Source organism: Chenopodium album, chromosome 20 (genome assembly GCF_948465745.1).
Source record: "Chenopodium album chromosome 20, dcCheAlbu1.1, whole genome shotgun sequence".
Lineage (NCBI taxonomy): Eukaryota > Viridiplantae > Streptophyta > Magnoliopsida > Caryophyllales > Amaranthaceae > Chenopodium > Chenopodium album.
The window spans coordinates 6,107,501-6,130,022 of record NC_137853.1 but is presented as its reverse complement, the minus strand read 5'-3'; the positions used below and the strand labels follow the sequence as shown (position 1 = coordinate 6,130,022).

The 22,522-nt window shown below is 34.7% G+C and overlaps 2 protein-coding genes across 2 annotated transcripts; both read right to left on the bottom strand.

The window, feature by feature from the left end:
• Positions 1–356: 356 nt before the first annotated feature.
• LOC145598224 (cation/H(+) antiporter 18-like) lies at positions 357–6,618 on the bottom strand. Its single transcript, XM_081654556.1, has 4 exons — positions 6,517–6,618; positions 4,311–4,562; positions 1,950–2,951; positions 357–1,866 (listed from the first exon to the last, which is right to left on the bottom strand). Exons 2-4 carry the CDS (start codon positions 4,500–4,502, stop codon positions 649–651), a joined length of 2,412 nt encoding a protein of 803 aa, XP_081510682.1. The 5' UTR covers positions 4,503–4,562; positions 6,517–6,618; the 3' UTR covers positions 357–648.
• Positions 6,619–8,046: 1,428 nt separating this feature from the next.
• LOC145596484 (uncharacterized) lies at positions 8,047–21,545 on the bottom strand. The gene is made up of 20 exons (XM_081652651.1): positions 21,110–21,545; positions 20,988–21,022; positions 19,963–20,084; positions 18,271–18,360; positions 17,344–17,463; positions 17,161–17,244; positions 14,327–14,404; positions 13,322–13,447; positions 13,075–13,164; positions 12,755–12,790; positions 12,616–12,671; positions 11,628–11,775; positions 10,915–11,356; positions 10,732–10,823; positions 10,036–10,573; positions 9,553–9,688; positions 9,379–9,420; positions 9,007–9,172; positions 8,813–8,896; positions 8,047–8,730 (listed from the first exon to the last, which is right to left on the bottom strand). Exons 1-20 carry the CDS (start codon positions 21,415–21,417, stop codon positions 8,605–8,607), a joined length of 2,919 nt encoding a protein of 972 aa, XP_081508777.1. The 5' UTR covers positions 21,418–21,545; the 3' UTR covers positions 8,047–8,604.
• Positions 21,546–22,522: the final 977 nt, after the last annotated feature.

Below are 22,522 nucleotides of genomic sequence, written 5' to 3'. Positions count from 1 at the left end.
TAATACTCACTCAGTTTTTAAAAGACGATGTACTTAGACAAATTAGAAGAAAATCATCATCAATGATTCAATTGCAGCACAAACCAATCAAAGCTTTAATTAGCAATTTGTCAAGGGCATGTTCTCATTGACTGAACTCAGCTGAACTGAACTAAATTGAGCTGAACTGAAATGAATATTTTATAAGAGAAGGAAAGGAGTTGAACTGAACTGAACTGAATTTCAACGTATGAGAACAGGCCTTAAGTTCAAATGTAACATGGAAAAAAATGATGCATCAACAAAAATTTTAGTAACTAAACCCTTCAAACATTCAATGTAGTGAATATTCTAAGCATAACAGCAATAGAGCAGCTCAATATGGATCAGTCATAGACTCCGAAAATCATTTGCTATGGAGCTAAACTTCAATTTATCAGTATTTGAATAACAGATTTTTTCATTCAACATTATCAGATTATCTAGCTCAATGTGGATCAGTCATAGACTCCGAAACTCATTTGCTAAGAAACTAAACTTCAATTCAGATTATCTCATTCGACATTATCAGACTATCTAGTTCTACTTCTCTGTGTTGTGAGAGACACCGATCAGAAAAACTGTGATCCTTTGGACATAAGTCTGAGTGTCTGACTGAATAAAACTCAATTAATCACTTTCAGTTTCGTCAATTGGCTCTCCCTCCTCAAGGGATACTGGCTTTGAATCGCCTTTGAATTGATCAATCACCAATACAGAAGCATTTGTTGAGATCTCCTGAGATGTCAGCAATGCACCAACTGGCCCTAATTCAGGGGAGTTTTTCTTTACAGTAAGACCCAAAGTTGCAGCAACCAAGCCTTCTGGTGATCTTCCTACCAAAACCATTGTACAACGGCTACATTCCTTGATTATGCTGACAGTATCAGAACTTGCTGTTACTACTCTTTCCTCGTACCTGACTGATCCACCATCGAACACTTTTTTCTTAACAGTGTCAATAGCCTCTTCGTCAGATGCCCTTGAGTCTCCCTTGTTGCCGGTGCTACTACTGTAAATAATATCGAGTGCCACTATTTCACCTCTCCCCATATTTTGGTCTGCTCTGAATTGGACTACCCTCAGGGTGATCCCAGGATGCTCTGACATCCGTAGACCCAGAGCCAATGCTTCACGGTCATCAGGTCCGCCAAAGAAATACACACTGATGGTGGAGTCAACATTGCTGGCTGCTACATGGGAAGATCCACCAAACCCACGATCTACTAGAATACCAACTGAGCAAGGAGCATGTTGGAGCACCTTCTTGTTCACCAATCTATACTCCTGTCGTGTGGCTTCTAATGATCCGTCAACCCTTTGGTGTTTGTGGAAGGGAAGGATAACGAGGGCAGTCCTTTTGTTCTCAGCACTAGCACATATGTCTTCATGCATGTCAGGGAAGTGAGAAATTGCTGTCATGGGCCTGATTTGAACTCGGCTGAGCTGCCCGTATGCCTCAAAGGCCACCTCAATTTGGTTTGAGTCTGACTTCATTGTCTTATTCCAGAAGGGAAGCCCGTTATTCCTGGCTTTGTGAATCATTCGAATTGCAGAAGATCTCTCAGAAAGCTCCATGAGATGCATCGCGTAGACTGTGAGCCCTTGCTTCTTCTCTGTTCCTCGCAAAGCTTCAATCAAGTTTATCATTGTTGGAATGTTCCCTCCGCTGTGGAAACATGCCATGATTCGAAGTTGGGAGCTGGAGTCTGTTCTTTGGACTGTCCTTAGCTTATATGCTCGTCTTCTCTTAGCTGGTTTATACACTGCTGTCACAATTGGTGTTGTCATAAAAGTGGTGACTAGGGCCATAAGAACCATTATTGCAAAAGTTTGATCATTCAACACCTATAACGATCAATTAAAGAGTTAGATAAAAAAAAATTACTATTGAGAGAAGCATTATAACTAATATTGATTTAAGTTAGTACCTTTCGATCTTTACCGATATTCAGGACAATCAACTCCACCAAACCTTTGCTGTTCATTAAAAACCCAAGAGCAACAGCCTCGTTGACAGGTATTTTACAAAGGCGAGATACAATAAAAGTCCCAACAACCTTGCCAAAACAGGCAGTTAGTATAACAAGGATTAGAAGCCCCCATGACTGAGCCCCTTGAATGGTGGCCACATTTGTTTTAAGACCACTCGAAACAAAGTACAGAGGAAGCAGGAGGCCAGACACAAGATCCTCAACCTTTTCTATCAAGGCATTGGCAAGAGGCCCTTCCTTCGGCGCTAGAATCCCAAGAACAAATGCACCGAAAAGGGCATGGATTCCAATAGTATCGGTCACAAAACCAGCAGCCAAGACTGCAGCTAATGTGGCACAAATGAAAAGCTCATCCACTGGCTCACCAGCAGGGCAATGCCGATTCATCCACTTAAAGATGTGAGGAACTATAAGAATGCACAAACAAACAAAAGCTGCACCACACAAAAATACCCACAAGGTAATAAGAGGAGATTTGCCTGAGCTTGAAAGAGCAATGGCTAGAGCAAGGAGAATCCAGGCTGCCACATCATTCACTGCAGCTGCTGACATAGCCATACGTCCCACATCAGTGGTAAGGAGCTTAAGCTCAGCTAAGATACGAGCTAAGACAGGAAATGCTGTGATAGAGAGGGCAACCCCCATGAATACAAGGAAGGGCCCTTGGCTTACACCTTTTGAAATGGTTGCCCTAAGGATAAATGATGTGCCGATCCCCATCACAAACGGCAATGTGATGCCTGCAAGAGCAATACTCATGGTTTTCTTTCCTGTTTGGCGTAATGCTTTTAAATCCAATTCTAAACCCACAAGGAACAGAAAGAAAATGAGCCCGAGATTGGCAAGTGTGTCCAACACTGTAAGACTCTTGGGAGGAAATACTGCATGCAGGAACTTTGTGTTACGACCAATAGCAGATGGGCCTAGTAAGATTCCTCCCTGTCAAAGCAACAGAAACAGGACATTGAAAACTCAAAGTCAGGGTCAAGAATACACTTAAAATAGTTTTTTAGGAGCTTATAATCTAATATTATTGATACCTATATGTTTACTTCACATCTCTAGAACAAATTACATCTTCAGCAACATAACTTTTAGGAGCTTACCCAGGCAGTACTATGGAAATGATCAATAGGTCATACATTAACATCAGAATAATGTAACAACTCAGTTCATTTTAGAGCTAACCTAAGTTGCAACAAACTCATACTTTTGAAAAGAAAATATACAGGCTGGATGATGCTAATATATAAAGTCATTCAGAGAAAATATGTATTTTAAGTAAATACAATTACACTTACAATTTTTAATTAATATTATTTCTGAATAATAATCAGCTAAACATTAGTTAAGCACATCACCTCATCTCTTCAGACTTGGGAGTATTTCAGAATCATTAGACAGAGCACAAACATGAATAAAGTTTTAACGGCCTTGTTTCCTGGCTTAAAATGAATGGTTATTTATAAGACAATAAATAAGGACTTCAACAAATCATTTAATAGTCAGTAATAAATAATGGTAAATTGGTAACCATAACAAATCTCCATCCCCAATCATATGTTTGGACTTTCTGTGAATAATTATGCAATTACATCTAGTATTTGTCATCTAATGTAATGGAGTAAATGAAGTAATGGACAGTTAAAACACCCAGCATAGGTTGAGTCACTTCCAATAAACCACTCATTACGCATTCATTTTTTATTAATTACGTTTTTGCTTTCAACTTTTCTCAAGTTCCTCGGCAATACTGCCAGTTGTTAGTATAAAAACCTGCTCATGCTTTAAGCAATTTGAGGAAGACAATTCAGAATGTACCAATAACAGCAAAATTTAATCATATAAAACGTACTACTCTAAGGTTTGACATTTAATTGCTTTTTTTTTTCAGTATAGTCTTATACAGGACTTTCTGAGATCATGAGTTATAAACAAGAAAAACAATTGAATAAATACAACAAAAGCTTCTCATGTGCCACAGGTGCTTAACAAACAACACTATCTCTTCTAAAATTTATATGCCTTGTACAATGTAAGGCAAATTTGGCACTAATGTTAAACATGTGCATATCCAAATATCAAACTATGATAATTTTCCATATTTTTGGTCCAATCTGAAATGTTAATACTTAAAGTATAGAAGGCTAGACCAAACAAAAGTTCCAAGTATCAAACGACTCAACCAATATCGTCATCTAAAATCAAAAGTGTCAGCAAGTACCATTAAGCTACTCAATTCTTAGTTGATATGATGATCTCTGCTAGGGGTAAAATAGCTGAGAATAAGATACTTACAATAACCTCAGCGATCACACGAGGCTGCCTCAGAGGTCTAAGCAAGAAAGCCAAGGTACGAGTGAGGACAAGAACAAGGATTATTTGTATGATAAGAAGGGGGAGAGCAAAATCAAGAGGATTTTCTCCTTGGAAGATTCCGGTAGAGGTAGCCTGCATCGGCTTTGGACAAGCAGTAACATTTACAGCCATGTTGAGATAGAATTATGATGTGAACAAGGTACAAAACCACCAAAATCTCTCTTTAGTGCCCTGTTTACATGAAGAACATTTTGTTAGCCAAATGTCCATGCACAATCATATAAACCGTGCATTTCTTAAATAAAAACTATTTTGCATTTCTAGTTAAGCAAATAAAAGGAGCAAACTTGTCTTAAATACGTATATATGTTACAGTGTTACCCTCAAATAATCGTACATTGACATTCTGTCCCGTATTAGCTGTCTACACTTTGAATTTCCGTTTACATATTAAACATTTTGAGTTATAAGCTTCTAAAAGTCCGGGAAATTAAAAATGCAAGGAAAACTTCACAGCAATACTCATATAATGCACAAGAAACCATATAGCAGACTAACAGCTGTTAATTCAACATGATGCAATTGGTTATGCATATGAAAGTCAAAGGGAGTATACAGAAAAATGTCAATTTTTATTTCTTCTTAATGTGAAAAATGTGAAACTGTTTTTGCTGATAATATTTGGCAAAATATTGTATGAGAAAATATCTAAAGAGTTATTTAAATTATTATAACGTAATTATGTAAAGATAGAATGATTCATTGTTTTTTGTTTGAAGGATAGCATTCAATTAATCTATATATTACTTGCTTAGCATTTGTTGATTGCCTTACCACATCAAGAATCAAGAATATTTTACTCACATTGACAGCTAAGATTTCATTCACATTTCACATTTTCCATCAAAAAAAAAAAAGGAAAGGAAAGAAAAGATTTCATTCACATTAGAAAAATCAAATTTGCTCTATTTCCTTTTTAAGATTATAAGGCATAAAGACTATTCAATGGCAACAATAAAATTGTAGCTATTGTAATAAGTTTTAATCTTGGCCCTATATTTTTAAATGTTCAATCTTGTTCATTCATCCAATTGACTTTAATTTTAAATAAGAAATGAAAAAAAAAAAAAAAACAGTTTTTAATTTTTTTTTTTTTTAAAAAAAAAGTTACTAAAACAAAAATTCTGAACTTTGCCATTGATGCATATTCGATCTGCAATATCTAAGCTCAAATGATTGTCCATCTCCATTAAAATTAAACATTTGATCATAGTTTATTAACAATAACCTATCTACCGCATTATACATTACAAGGTCCATATTTTTTTCATCATTTTTATCAAAAAATAAATCATCCTCCATTAAAAAAAACCCAGAAAAAGGGAGGGAAAAAGAAGAAGATGATAAAAAGTTATGAAATTTGTCTCTAGTTTTCAAGAAACCAATCAATTGACATTAAAGATTAAAAAAAAAAAAAATTTGAAAGCATCAAGATAAATTATAAATCCATATCCTTCGACCAAATTCTAACATTTAATTAAAAGTTGATTTTTTTTTATTATTTTTTAATTTTTTAATAAGGTGTATTTTAAAGTCAACTAAATGGATGGATATGATGAATTCACTAGTTACAATGGCCACAATTTTATTGTAGCCATTTGAAAACTATTCCGATACATAATTTACACCAACATGGATTAAATAGATAAATACTACAATTAGTCCAATATATTAAGGGTACCGTCTAAAACGAAAATTTTGACATTTCAAAACCACTAAGCACAATTTTCTTTTTTTTTTTTATATGCACTGGAAAGAAAAAAAAAAAAAAAAAAAAAAAAAAAAGTTGCACACAATTTTGAGAAGGTTTCAAAAACGCGGGATTGTATATATTCATTTATTCCTGAATAAGTCTAAAGTTTGACTAAAATATAGGGTGAAAATTAATTAAAATAATTCATGTGAAATTTAATATTCAAATTATATAAATAAAACTTGAATTTCAGTGATAAAGAAAAGACGTTATTATTACGGAAGAAAAATTACAACAAAAAAAAATGAAAAAAAAATACGACAAATACACGTACTACATTATATAAATTCAAGCACAATTGCAAGATTGTTAAAGAATTGAAAAAACAGAACAATTTCAAAGAAAAAATAAAAAGAAAGAGAAAGACTTTACCTGAAGAATCTGGTGATGTAATTCAGTAATTCAATGATCTTCCATTAAAGTTTTAAATATTTGTTTTGAAGCTTTTCCAGTTTTTTGTAGAGTGTGATTAAGAGAGAGAGAGAGAGAGAGAGAGAGAGAGAGAGAGTGTAAAAGTAAATCAAGAGCTAAACTCTGAAATTAAGAAACGGGGATCAATTTATATAGAACCTGTGAAGTGTACGGAAAAGACGGTTTTGCCACTATTTACTCCGTAGTGTCTATCTGGTGATATCTTTATTTGGAATTTTGGAAATTAAATTACTTCGTATAATTATATTAGGAGTAGGAGTAGATGTTTATGAATTACTCGTATAACTCTAATTTTCAATTACTCTTGATGAAATTCCTAAAAAAAAATTTTAAAAAAAACCGTATAGGATCAATAGAATATTTTATTACAAAATAGCTTAAAACCACTAATACCGCCAATGCCTTTAAATAATGAACCTTTTACCACTAATGGTATTAGTGGTTTTTTTTTAATTTTTTTTTGCGAGAATGGTATTAGTAGTTTATTAATTAATTATCGTTCAATTAACATGTAAAACTAGTTTTTCTCAAGTCAAAAAGTCAAAAATATGGAGAGTGCCCCTCCTATCACAGAAGGGGTGAGGTGAGGATTGAACCCAGGTCACTCCTAGGGAAGATAGAGGGACAAACCATCCCTCAACTCTATGATCCTCACACAATGTGGGAGATCTTTTTGAAGCATGTTTCGTAAACCTAGAATTTCGTAAAAGTCTGTAAATGACACTCTTCTTCTTTGGAGAGGTTTAGGATTTTGAAAGGCTTACTCTGTATTTTGATGTAGTCTTTTTATTTTCCTCCAGGTTTTCCCTCTTTAGGTTTTTTTCCTCCCATTCAAATGATGTAGAGAGTGCTTTATTTATAGAGTGAGGACACCCTAGGATCAAGGTTTGATGTACATTGGATATTGGACTTCACAATAATATAACAATAATAAAAATGGGCTAATTTAAGTTATTTCACCCAAAATAATCAATTTTAATTAAAAGCCAAATAAACATGAGCCAAAACTTTGACTTTGACCCGGATAATATCCAATGTGGCAATTATAAAATTTATGTGCCTACAACGATATAAAGTCCGAAAAAAGTCAAAATATTCAGTCAAATCAAAATCAAACTCATCTTCTCCACTACATTACATACAAAACTAAATTTTCCACATCAAAAATTGAAGTAAACCTTTTCCACATCAAAATTGACCTTTTTTTTTTGAAGCCAATCAAAATTGACCTTTATTGACTCTAATTTGATTATTTGATCATTGTAAGCATTTACCGAATATTGATTTTAATGCGTTCAAATAAAGGGTGTAATAAATCCATGAGTAATTTGAAATAAATTACAGTAAAAGATAGTTATGGCTGTTTTATTCTCCAGTATTTTAGAAAAATAAGAATACTATGAGTGGATTGTTACATTCTTGTTTCTTTGGATATCATAAAGTTCATGCTTTATGTATTTATTTGTAGCCTAAACAAAAAGAAACAAGGCCATGTATTATGTAAGCTAAATTACAAAGAGATCTCCCACTTTTACGAAACATGCTTTAAAGAGTGTCATTTACAGATTTACGTTACGGAGTACCAACGCATATCACCTACTCCGCATTAGTAGGTAATTCCCAAGAGAAAAAGCACAAATTCCACCCCGGATCCTAATGAAAATGATAAAATTACATGTTGATCGATGTTAAATCAAGCCTAATACTTCTACTTTTAACTTCTATAGGGCTACGTTAAGCAGTTTCCACTGAACAATACATCAAAACAACCTAAAACTCTAAAAGTATCACATTATCAAACCAGAATACAAAAACAACTCGCAAATAATCATTGTAATCAAGCCCTTGAAATACAAACTGAAAATGAACGTTGCCATCTTTTCCAAACAATAAATAAAATATATTCCAATGTCATTTTCTGTGGAGCTAATTTCTACTGATCTAGATGTATGGAAAGAATGAACAAAATAGTCAAGAGGAACGATCATGGCGACTTGCCTTTCATGAAGATCCCACAGTTTTAAGAAGTTAATTCTCTTTGGAGTCATCTTCTACAGGGTCAATATAGTAAAGCGATGCCAGACAAACAAGGACATCTGTGAGGAGAAGTCCCACAACATCAAACACATACTTTGGGGCAAATAAACCCCATACCTGCAAGGCAGTTCGTACTCTTTAGTTCAACAAAGGCACAACAAATGAACCAAGAATTACTGAAAAAAGGTGAAATCATTACCATCAAATGCCGTCTTTGTATTGTAACGCATAGTACCATACAGGCCACTGAAATCGTTGTCATACATCCATACATCAAATATACCTAACCATATGGTGAAAGAAATTGATCAGCAACTTACAAAATCTATAAAACTGATTCCACAATGAGAGCGAGAGCATATAAACTGCACATTTGCATATGGGTCAACTTACTTGAGATAACTGTGCTGATACGGAGAGTTTGCTTTGCCTTTTCTGATTACTTGAAAGTCTTTGAGAAATTAGAATAGGAAGGCCAAAAATTGGTAGCAGGAGAGAGAAACCAAACGTGTCAATTGTTAGCAGAATTGCTTGTCTTACGAGCATGAACTCGTCAAATCTGCAAATGAAGTAAAAAAACCAATTGTAAAGTTGCTTGAAGAACACATGATCAGTTAATGTGTAGGGGAAAGATTACATGCATGAGATCATTGGAAGCCAAAATGAGGGCTTCACTATAACCAGCCAAGTCACATATCCACATCCTTCTCCTCTATGCATGTTATATATCATAACTCATTTGCAAAGTTAAGAAAGTTTCCTCACCCAACAAATGCAGCACCATATCGAAGGCCATCAAATGCACACCTGTATGAAGATGAAGCAAAGCATTAAATGTAATTATTGGACAAAGATCTAAAGTAATACAGCTTATTAATCGCTACTCAACTAGAGTATATTCCTACAAACAAACATCAAAATGAGCCTTCAGACCCCTACCAGTGACCACTGCAGAAAAAAAGAGCAACTGCAAGAAGGCTCCACTGAGTTGTAGGAAGAGAATAGAAAGTAACATTGCTTGAAGTGCCATCTGTAGCAACTTGCCATAAGTTCTCCAACCTCATGATGCAAAATGCTGGGAAATGGCAGACCAAATAAAATTATTAAGGAAATGGAAAATCGTGCAATCAATCAAGTAGAATAATGCAGAATATTGAGACTCCTCTGATTCATAATACAAGGCATTTAGCTGATTCCTTTTTAATCAAAGATACGAGTAATTCTACAAGATTAACACAACAAACAATGGAATCAATATATTATTATAGGTCATTTTGCCAAATCAATGCAACATTCAACCTTAATTTAAACTAATTTTATCTGAAATCTCAATACATAAACGACTTATTTTTTGAATCAGAGGGAATAAACAATAACAAATTTAACTTTGCTAAAAGCTTCAAAAGGGCATGGCATAAGCACCTGCACTGACAGAAGTTAAAGCAACAACAGATCCTTGCTTTCCTGACAGTAGTATGATTGCAGAACTCCATGCACTTAGCATGGCAATTATCTTACTAGTAAGGTCGTTTTGATGATACAAGGCCCTCTTTCTGATAAACAACTGATTAATCACTAATGCCACCAATTGGGCAATTCCAACAGCATATATTACCCGAGGAATGTAACTTTTTCCTATGTACTGGAGTGTGACAGGAAGATTTAGAAGTTCACTATCTAGGATCCAGTGTAATGCTATGAGCACATAACACAAGATGGTTCCCAAAATAACGTATTTTTGGACCCACTGACAAGAGTTGTTGCAAACGTATTTGAGCAACAGGTATGCTAATAATAATAGAGCTAGTATAGACACACTTGAAGATAGAGAGACCCAAAACAAATTATCATGGGCAGTCCCAAGCATTGAAGCAACACTTGATAAGTTACCAGCCTGCTTTGACAGCCCAAATTCCATAATAAATCTGAGTGCACAGACCAACAATAATAATAAAGCCGCCTGCAAATATATGAATGGAGAAGAATCAGCATCCAAGAAATTAACATACAATATAGTTGTGACCAATGAAGCTAGAAGGGTAAAGTTAGCAGAATTAACATAAATGCCTAATTTCCCATTTCACCAGCAAAATGACCAACAAAAAGAAATAGCCTTACTTCTAATAGCATCTGTGCCTTATTAAATGAATTGCGCAACTCGATAACGACAGATGTTCCCAAGAAAAACAAGGCAACTTTTCCTTCTTCCACTGTATAACACAATGAAATACATAGCATACAATGTCAAGAATGCAGGATCATCTGGTGCAACAAATCACATGAAAAAGGATTGAAACTTACATATATAACTATTTGAAAGGAAGCTGCAAGCTCTTATGATGACTGCGAAAATTGAAAAAACTAAACCAACAGAGGCCGCAGGGCATCTAGTAGACAGAGAAATCTCATAAAATGTGTTCACTCTCTTGATAGCAAGTGCTTGTACAAGAAGCGACAGAAAAATAATGCTCAAGCCAACCAACATAAGCTTCAGATTAAACTCCGTCCATTTGGATCGAGCAAGGCCAATAACACTGTCAAGAAAGTGTGCATACATATCAATCTGCCTCATTAAAGCGGGGAATGATGAAGGACAACTTTCATTCATGTGGGACAGTGAACCTTTCACAACATGCAGCCAGTTCTCCTGTGCCTGAGAATACATGTCTGCGACATGCAACAAGTCCTCGGAGGGAAATCCAATGACAGATGATGCTGAGTACACATCAATATATCTCTTCACCTGCAAAAGTATAAAAAGAATTTAATTCCAGTCTAAAGGGAAATGAAAAAAAGATGGGAGATATAAAGCGATAAAATGTATACATATGATCAAGCTACTCCACCAAAGCCAAGAGAATAGTACCAAATATTTCTTCCTCTTAAAAAAAGATTGTACAATCAGAGAAGGCAACAAACAGGGAAAAATTCAGAGAACTTCAAATACATCTTCACAGACAGCGCATGTAAAAGAAATTTGGCATAGAAGTTAAAGTTAGACTGAAAGCATCTACCTGCCAGGCATTGATGCAAAGGGCATTAACATAATGCTGCATCCATCTCACTATGTCTGAGTCATTTTCATGAACTTCCATCTGAATACCTTGAGAAAGAAAATTTCCCGCGCCAAGAGAATACAATTGTGGATTTACACGCCCAATGCTGGAAAAGGATCCGATCAGAGGAATAAGTAATAAGATCAGATTTAAACAATAAACAAGCACTTACCACTGACTCAAAGTATAAATTAATGCATTCTACATATTTGACAGACAAAAAACCAACAACTCTCATGAACTTTCAGGTAGTCAGGGAATTTTTATCTGATTGAACCACAGAAAACAATGTATTGAGCTGACCTAGGGGAGGGGCATTAATTGTAGTCTAATACTACTTCTGTTTCACAATAAATGTAACATCACAACGTTGGGACAATTTTCTTTGTCAAAACACAACTTTGACCGTTTATGATAGTATATATCCATTAGTAAAACATTAGAAAAATAATTTTTTGATAATATACATTAGCACAAATCCAAAAGTATACATATTAGTATTAAATTTTTATGTACAAGTGAAAAATGTAGTCAAGGTTATTAAATGAATAGAAATAAGGGAGAGTAGGCATAGGGGAAAGCAAGTTCAATATTATTAAGAGAGTGGAAACACTCTGGAGAGCTCTAACCTCTCGGGTTTTGGCTAGGAGGAGAACAACCCTCAAAAGCTTGTACCATTTTTGTTATATTCAGGCTTTAATGCCAATATCACCATCTTCTTCCTTTAAATTTCCTAGATCATAAGCTTTATTGGTCAAAAATAATCTTTTTCATCTCTTTACCAATTTTACCAAAATCAATCCTCTGTTAAATAAAAAATATCACCTATAGTTTGACTAAATCATAATGGTCCTGTATACATCATTTGTCACACAAAAAACCATAAATTACCAAAACAGTACGTGTTAAGGAGATGAGAAAGAGTTGATAGGAGCTTATATTGCACCTTCCAAAAGGGAAAGGAACACCAAGCATTGCCGATATAGTTACTGCAAAATCAAGCTGCAAATAGTAAATCAACTAAACGCTCAAAATACTATTTTAGATAGTACAGTACATCATACAGCATCCAATCATACACTAACCTGCTCAATGGTGCCAACACATAGCGGCTTTGCATCCTGAAACATAAAACTTCTTTTAGCCTGCTTTGGGTTAAATTTCTAGACAAATATCTAGTGAGCTTCTTCACCCTCCCCAACCACAGTACCCAATACACCTCTGCTCAAACAGCATGCAGAGGCGAATATTGCCAGTTAAGTAAAAGCAATATCGAAATAATGATGTATTATGCAAGCAGATATGAAAGTAAGCCAAGTCATGTAACACTGCCACACTCTGAAGTCTCATTCATAAGGCTTAAAGTCAGAGCACACAGTAAGTGAATAAAGAAGAAAGGAAATACCACATTCAATCTACAAGATACAGAATCAAGCTCAGATGGCAATGAAAATGTGCCATTCTTGAAACTCATAGCGAATATTGATGTTTCCACCTGCATGATATAAGGGACATCAGCTCTACAACATCTTGATTTGCAATTCATGGACTCCTAACTAAGAAAAAAATCATTAATGAAATATGTGTATCATTTCATTTTGTGAAATAAAAAACACTATATTTCGGTGCTGAAACAAAAAAATTTATCACACCTCCTCTGGGCTTCCACCACCATGGTCACCATTCAATGTTTGGCCATGATCACCCATCACAACCAAGAGAGTATTCTCATGGAGGCCACCTGCTCCTGACTGGCTCTTTAAAGCTTCAACAACTTCCTATAAGAAAAACCACAGAGAATCAGAGGGTATAAAAAGAAATAAAGTAGGAAAAAGAAAACCTTCAACAGCCACTAGAAATTAACACTAATCATCAGCCTCCTTGAATTAAATGTCATGAACACTCCCAGTCTTAATCTAGCAAATGAGAAGACAACAGATTCCACATGAAAAAAGAAAAAAAAAAAATTACATGCACACAAATGAAATTGTTGCTATTGAAGACTTACAGCACACTGGACATCCTAATTATTTTGGAATAACCCTTACTTTTTCTTAATCAAATGATGCCGCAGGGCCATAGCAAATTGTTTATTTCAAAAATGGAGCTGAGCACTTTTTTTTTTAAGGGGGGGGGGGGGGGGGGGGATTTTAAAAGTGGAAAATATGAAATCTACAACAATGCCAGATGGACCAAAATCTAACAATACTTAATATTTAGTCTTCACATTTCTTCTCTATCACCACATTCAAACAAAAGCATGAATTCATAAAACCCGAATTAGGAGTCTTAACAAACATTATGCACTTCTAAATAAAGCTTAACAAAACATGTTCACCTCTCACAATACTTATCTCTTAACAAATAACTTCTCTGGTTCTTTTTCAATGACTATGTATTCCCTATTCAGGAGGTTGCAAAATAATTGCAACATCACTTTATTTGGCTTATAACTTTCTCTCTCTCTCTCCTCATCACATGGGTCCCACTTTCTATCTCTCTAATCTCCTTAAACACCATTCATCCCCCTCCACGCTGCAATTACAAACGAATGGTGAAAGCATATCCCATAGAAAGAAGAAAAAAAAAAAAAAACTTATTTAAAACACATAGACCCTTTATGTAATATGATTATCGATAAGCTTTAGTAAACTGACCTCCATTATACTGTTATACTGCTCCAACTTATGTATCATAGGCATTGTATTGACCCCAAAAATGTGCCCAGCATGATCCTGGTACAGAGAAAAATCCAAAAACCATAAGATGTGAAATAACTTGCATACAGGATTAGACTGAAACTCCAGGATGACAAAAATTATATCATCACAAAGACAGAAAATAATGAAACAGAATTTCACCTATCTAGAAGATTTTGCAGAGTATACTTTAGACCAGCAAAGTGGCTGCTTCTATAGTGTAAAGTCACAAAATTACATTCAACAACAGAGTAACAGACCACACTAATAGTCAAAGTCAAACATAGGAATTTCACACTTAATGGGAAACAGCCTTAAGTAACCAAAGTTTGGGCAAAATAAGTTCTATTCAGATAATTCCATACACAATAAGCTTAGATCAGACGAAATCAATTCAGACAAATAAAGTTCAGATAAGAAAAGTTTATATCCTCCTTGGCACCTGAAATGCACCAACCAAAGCAAAATAAATGAAAGTTTGCGATTATTACATTTATGGTAGGCAACATTGTGACACCAACGAAAAAGACTAGCAATTACATTTTACATTTATACACAATTACATCTTCCTCACTTTAAGGCTTTTAATAATGTCACGTAGTGCAGTCATTATCCTCTTTGGTTAGAAAACATAATTTTATTGTATTCAAAGATGGTTGGCATGAAGTTCTTGTGAACTTTACGAAGTATATTCAACAAACTAGAATCATAGAAAGTTCAACAACATTTTTCAGTATAAAATAAATAATCTACATAAACATCTTAAACTTGTAAAAGCACATAAGTACAACCTCGGAATAAGCATTCGAGTCATCTAAAAGAGACTTGTTCCAGAAGAATCTTTAAGCCACTTGCCAACTTGATCAAGTTAGATATTCAGCAATTATAGAAGGCAGAATCATGAAAAAAGTGTTTCATTGAGAATAGCAGCAAGCACTTTGCTCTACATTTTCAGATCCTATTTTTTGTTTCTGTAATTTGTTTTGGTCCCTCATAAATATGTCCTAGCCTCAAGAACATTCCTTGATCGCCCAGTCCACCAGAAAGAACCACAGGCCCCATACACCCACTTTTCCCATAAAGAAAACTCCAACTAGGCATCAATACCCTCCTAGAAGAAAGAGAGAAGGAGATAAGAAATTCAAATATAAGCCCCTTCTGCGGTTCTGCCATGTGAGAACTGAAATTTATCTGATATGGAAGATAAATAATTGGATGCAACTGCACAAATGTGGATTGAGGATTTAACTCCAGTTAATTCAAAAAGATCCACAAGTTTTGCTAATTTGCAGTTTCTGGTTGCTGCATGTTTAGATGTCCAAGTATGTACTACAAGTCTACAATCCACTTAAAGAAGGGTGTACTTTGTTCAAAAACTGAAATTAATAGTCGGGGTAATATAGTTTCTAAGACTTCAATTTAATATTTGTACTCTAAGTCATAAAATGATTTCTAATCTCAACATTCCTACTTAACCAGAAAAGCATAATATCAATAGAAAACTTTCTTTGCCACTTATAGATAACAAAAATCTTATCAACCAAAAGAGCAACAATGCTCGCCTAAACAAGGCCTTGGCCTAAGTCCAACATCATGAGTCCAAAATATAAAAACCAAACACAAGCTTTAACTCCAAAATAAGCCATTAAATGTTTAAGTGCACATCATAATGATATCCTCATTTCCTTCAGCATTAAATCTCTATGCTTTTGAAGAAAAGCCTTTCTCTAGCACCTTAACTCCACAGTATAGAAGACTAGGAGTGTCTTTAATCCACAATAAAATCCCACTAAACATATGATCCTTATAAGCCAATTTTCTCATCATTGGATAATTGTATCTCTCATCTTTAAGAAGCTCCTTTTAGAGGGGATTGTCTCACGAAAAAGACAAGTCTTCTCCCTAATCACTGGTATCACCCTACCACCCTCCCCTTACAATAACTTCTCCTTTACAATAACTATCTCAATGAACATCAAATAATCCAAATTCCTTCGTTTGTCTACTTTTTACCAATTGCCTTATACTACTCTCTATAAAAGGCAAGTAAACAAAAAAAAAAGAAGCTTCGTAACTCTTTTGGTTGTCAATTACAAGGGTAAAAATTTTATGCAGATAAATGTATTTCTTGTTCACTATGAAAATCCTGCCTTCAATACAAAATTTGTAAAGTACAAAATGTCAGAATTATCTACTGCCTCTAAATGTTCCAATAATTTACCCTCCCCTTCTACCCCCAACCCCTCTGGTGTGTTTTAACAGGAATCACCTCACCCTTTCTTGTTGTGGCCAATATGATTTTATCTCCAATGAGCAGGTATAACCATGACCATTGCACCAATCCTTCATATCTACAGAACTTATTCATCAAAATACAGAAGCTCCAAATGATTGTTAGGTGTCGTGACAAGGGTACATTAATGCTGTCAGCGATTAGTTAACCCTTGGGCAAGAAGTTGTGCAGAGATATTGAGTGAAGGGTGGCAGAGTTAGTTATAGAGTGAAAATATGAAATAAGCAAGTTGGGGGATAATAACAGAGATGTAAGGGAAAGCAGAAAAATAGGAAACCAGAGGAAAGATTGTATCTATGGTGCTATCAAATCACCAGTAAAACCATACGAGAAGAAACAAAAAGAAGCCTCAATTTGAATGACATTATTCTCATCTCTTGCATTCCATAGCAATCACAATAATGCAAGGATTGATTACAAATAAATTCTCTTTGATTGTTCCATATGACCTAAGTAAACATGTTAAAGCAATTAATTTGTTGAGTAAGGAATAACTTACCACTCCAAGGAAGTGTGCAATCAGCACATCCCAATTATCATCATGAAGAGATGGAATCAAGTGCTCAATACACCCATTGTCAACCTAACAAATAGTATCAAAGTTAGTAGCTTTCAACATTACAAACTTGCATGACATGTTCACTGGAAAATGAAGGTGAATTGAACAATGATTATAACATACCGTGTCCAGATCTTTGACATTAAATGAAGGATACGGAAAAGATTTCTTAAAATGGTGAGGAAACAGCTGCATCCATGTATCATCACCCATCATTACAACTCGCTTTCCATTTTCCACTAACTGCACAAGTCCAATATCAACTCTTGCTCAAAAAATGAACAAATATTTTTTTTATTACTCGTATTTTCAATGTGAGAGAGTAAAGAAAGGCTCAAAGGCCACCACTAGGCCCTCCATCACAGAAGGCCAAGCACAATTGGTGTCAAGGGAAATATGTGACAAGACTAGCCTAACCTCACCATTTGCAAGTCCACAACTTGGAGACTATGAGACCAGAAATTGAACTTGGGTCTCAAAGGTGAAAGGGATAAAGTCTCGACTGATCTGATTTAGTTAAAGCTAGACGAATACACAAAAACAAAAAACAAAAAAAAAAAAAAAAAAAAAAAAAAAAAAAAAAAAAAAAAAAAAAAAAAAAATTTGCAAGAATGATAGCTTATATGTCGATCCCCCTTTCACAGCTCAAGTGGGTTACATGAAACTAATTATTATTGGTGGAGAACAGGATGATTTAAATGAAAAATTCAAAATGCACCCTGTGTTTCTATTTCTATGCCCCATTTGATTTTGGCAAAAATTAAATGATTGATTGGTAGGATTTGATGAGAGAACAAAGTGGTGGGACCATACATAGTTGAGGAGAGTAAAGTGATGGTCTAATGGAACGATATGACTATAAATTGGACGAATTATACATCTCGGGACATTTTTTATAATGGAAAATGGGCAATACAAATAGGTATAGAGGGACTATTAACAAAAAAAATAATAATAAAAATAATAATAATAATAAAATAATAACAATAACAATAATAAAAATAAAAATAATTAATTAATTAAAAAAAATGGGAAAATAAATATTGGAACCTGCTGAATAAAATTATCCTCAACAATTGCAGGAGCACCAAAGCTATTTCCCACATCTACGAATGTTGGCAATCCACCAGTTGTCAAACCCTAGATAACAGCAGAGAACAAAGATGGTGGTGAGCTGAAATTCTAAGATTGAAAGAAATTGAATTCAACACTTTATATGTAGTAAATATTGAAGCCAACACAGTGCATACTCCAAAAAAAAAAATACTTCGTAAATATGATAGCACAAGTATCCACTAGAAATTCATAAGCTTAATAGCCTTGACCAGTTCCAGCACCAGTAAAATCTGGTCAATAACAAGCCAAGTGCCAAGTACTCATGTTTAACACTTTAGCCTATTCAAGCATAAACACAAACACTATTGCAAAAAAAACCATATGTACATAGCAATATGGCATTTCCTTTCCATGTCCTTCTGCTGTAACCTACGTAAGGCAACAGCTGTCCTACATATGGAAAATCATAATCATATTTGCACACATTAAAATGTGAGAGTAGAGAATTGGATACTCAGTTTGTATTTGAACAGAAGCAATAGATGCAGCAAGATTCCAGTAAACCTACACTGAAGAAGGCTGAATAAACTTAAAAGTCAACCATTATTCATTTTGGATTGTAGAAGTGCAAGCTGCAAATCTTGAAAGAAAAATTGAACATAATGCTGCAGAGAAGCTTGCGAAAGGAAGACATATTTCTCCATGACCCCACAAACATCATTCAGCTTCTATCCACAAAGATTTAAACTTGGATCTTTGCCTTTTTGGTACGGAAAAACCTCATAAGATTTGGCAGAACAAAGGTAACTCTTTTGCTGAGTTTGCGTGACTGTCAATTTTTGTTACTCCAACATGATCCATATATAGAGACATTACATTCTTTTCCCTCTAAACTATATCAGATACCCTCACCTTGTCACATTCTTATAATCAAAAGAAAGAATTCCCCCAATTCTAATCCTTGCCTCAACAGGATTAGTATTTGGTTCTTACCATCGCTGATGTTAGCTATAGTTGGAAGTAAAGGGTTACTTTTCAGACCAAGCAAGTTACTTAAACCTGTCATATTTGATTTATAGGTGCCACGGGAGCAGCAATAAAACTCACAATGACCTCTATCCTCATTGCTAGGCAAGCTCGTGTTACAGTTTCACATTCCATTAATTACAATTACATTGTTATACAAATCACAGACTCAAAATCTAAAATGGTGAGGTTGAAAAGTTGAGGTCCAAAAGTCCACAAGAATCTTTGAAGTGAGGGGAGATAGTACCCAGGATACCAAATTTAAATGTGCAGAGCTGATCCCTTGAAAAAGTACACATCACAAGACAATGATGAAGACAGAAATACCCAGGCACTATGTGCAAAACTAACCCTTGAAAAAGTGCACATCACAAAACAATGATGAAAATAGAAAGAGCACCCTATTTCAGATAAAATCAAAAGAATCAAATTTGTATTTGATTAATAATCCCATATCTCTTATCTCTTTCAAAACCAAAACACTTCCACCCATAAAATGCTCCAAAGTATGACCAAGCAAATCTACTCTATTATTTACTGTGAGGTAAGTAAACCTCTCAAAGAGGACTCCACGTCGATAAAAGTTCCTAGAAATGGAGAGTTCATGCTCCAAAGCTATTAAGATTCAGCAAGATAAAAATAAGATGCAGTAATATTCACCTTCAAACGCTGTAAACTAGTTGTAGGAGGGTCAGCAATGGCTTTGAAAATCCTAGCTGTGGACCCCGCCTCTGCTGCTAGCTTTTGTATTACTTGTAACTTGTCCATCCAAGGTTTCTTCTCTACAGCAACATATAGCTATCTCTTAATAAAGTGCTCAAATTGTCCATATAAGAAATATAACCGCGATCGATATGAGCTACAAGACTGCAGCTTGTAGAACAGATTCAATTTTACACATTCTTTAGATTGCTAAATTTTACAGGGTTGAAAAATAACACGACCAGAAAATACAAGATCCCACTGCACTTCAATCTTCATACATCTGAAAAAATTTGTCAAATTGACCACCATACCTTACATAAACAGAAAACTAGAGCTAGGAGTCTCTTTCACCATTGATTTCATCTTCTTCACAAATTCCATTAACAATTTTAACACAACTAAATTTCACAAATGATCCAAGTGTCGTGACATTCAAGCACCAAAAACTAAAGTAATACGGAGTAATAAGAAGCCAATGAAGGGTCATGAGTCTCATGACATGTTATTAAAACTGTACAAACATAAATGAGATGATTTGTACGCTTCTTGTCCACCCAATTTTGCAATTTTTTTCTCTACAACTGATTAAGAGAGATGTGTGTTGGGAGCTTCAGGCTTATTGAGAATTTTGCATACGATTAATCACTATATAAGGAAACATGACAACCGAATACTCCAAATTGGTAAACTTAAATTCTATTGCTTTCAACTTGAAACACATAAACAACTATAAACAACAAAATGTCCAATGTTTCAGATTCTAGCACACATTATCAAATATCAATCGAAGAAAGAACCAAAAGTTGTATCATTTTTATTTTAGATTATACATCTCCAAATACAATAAAATAAAAAGTTATACTGGATAAACAAATGCCAAAAACATAGTACGATAGTAGCAAACTTCCGAAGAAATTCAAAAACAAATTGAAAAATCAACTTCATAATTTGGGGCAGAATTACAATTCAAATCTACTAACCTGGAAAAAAGCTACTTGGCGCGACAAAATCAAACCTGAAAAAAAAAATTCAAAAACCCTAAAAAAATGACAAAAAACACAGCTCAAATTCAATGCTAAAGAAACTGATTCACAATAATTACCTCAAAGCGTCGAAAACGATGATGACGAGACGATCAACAACCGGTTTAGTCCAACAAGTTTGATTACTCCCTTGAGCAGAAGACGAAGACGAAGATGAAGATGAAGATGAAGATGAAGGGATTGATGATGAATCGAAGCAAGGAGAGAGAGAAACATCGGAGCAATTGCTGTAGTAAGGGAGTTCAGTGCGAGTGAGAAGAAATCCTCGAGTGAAGAGAAAAATGGCGAGGCAATGAATGAAGAAGATGAAGAAGAATGGCCATATTAGCTGTAATTTTGTTGCTTTTGATCGAGTTTTCGGCGCCATTTTTGTGGGTACTCAGACAACAATGGAGTTCATCAGATTTCTGGGAAAATTTTCAAACGAAGACTTGAATGTGAGACTCTGCTGGGTTCAGAGTCTTAAAACTCTTAATACTGCAGTGTTATTACTGCTTGTTTGGTACCAATGGGAATGGGAATGGGAATGGGAATGGGAAAATAATTTGAGGTGTTCCATGACTAGTAGAGCTAGCAATATTCGACCCGACACAATAACCTAACCGGATATAACTCAACACAAAAGTACACGTATCAACATTGAAAACGAGATTAACACACACACAAAACACACAAAAAAAAAAAAAAAAAAAAAAAAAAAAAATAAAGAAAAAAAAAATCAGCCTAGAGTTTCTGTTGATAAATTGGTCAAATTACGCAATTATCCTCATCTTACTTTTATTGTTCCAGGATTTTGTAGTTCACTTGAAAAGTAAGTTGGAATGTTGATGTTACAATCAATGGGCTCGAGCATATGCAAAACAACTCTAGTAGCTAGTTAACGATGATTTGGTAAATTGCCCATGATGCAAGTTCATCCCAAATCTACCTTTATTATTTCGAGGGTTTTTTAAGTTCATTGGGAAAGGTTGCAATCAACTGGCACAAGCACATGCAAACCAACTTTAATTCCGCCAACCAAGTTAGCAATTGGAAAACGAAGTTTTTAGAGAGAGGAGGGAGAGCAAAGTTTGGTATTGATAAAAAAAAATGAACATGTCCCATTAATTAATGATTGGGGTATTATAGGATTTTATATTTAGGATGGTGTATCTTATCATTCTTATGGTTTTCCGCCCCAAATTGACGGCTTATGATTGGTTGCTCAATACATGTGTAATAGGATAGCGTCGTTTTTATATCAACTCTAAGAAATTAGGTTTAAACATACACATATATGAGCATGTCATCTGTTGACTAAAAAAACAGTGGGAATATCGGTATAGATATACTGTGTACTTATTGATACTAAACATACACATATATGTACATGTGTCATCTCTTCCTTTAATCTGTGTGTGTGTGTTTTTTTTTTTTCTTCATGACACTTAGTTATTTAACATGTTCTTCATGCCTTGAATGCCTTCTCCCCT

Coding starts and splice junctions, on each gene's coding strand:
- LOC145598224 (XM_081654556.1), bottom strand. CDS start 4,502: ATGGCTGTAAATGTTACTGCTTGTCCAAAGCCGATGCAGGCTACCTCT. Junction 2,952..4,310: donor GTGTGATCGCTGAGGTTATT/GTAAGTATCTTA, acceptor TTGCTTTGACAG/GGAGGAATCTTACTAGGCCC. Junction 1,867..1,949: donor ATATCGGTAAAGATCGAAAG/GTACTAACTTAA, acceptor TGATCGTTATAG/GTGTTGAATGATCAAACTTT.
- LOC145596484 (XM_081652651.1), bottom strand. CDS start 21,417: ATGGCGCCGAAAACTCGATCAAAAGCAACAAAATTACAGCTAATATGG. Junction 11,776..12,615: donor GTTCCTTTCCCTTTTGGAAG/GTGCAATATAAG, acceptor ATCCTTTTCCAG/CATTGGGCGTGTAAATCCAC. Junction 8,731..8,812: donor TACAAAGACGGCATTTGATG/GTAATGATTTCA, acceptor ACTGCCTTGCAG/GTATGGGGTTTATTTGCCCC.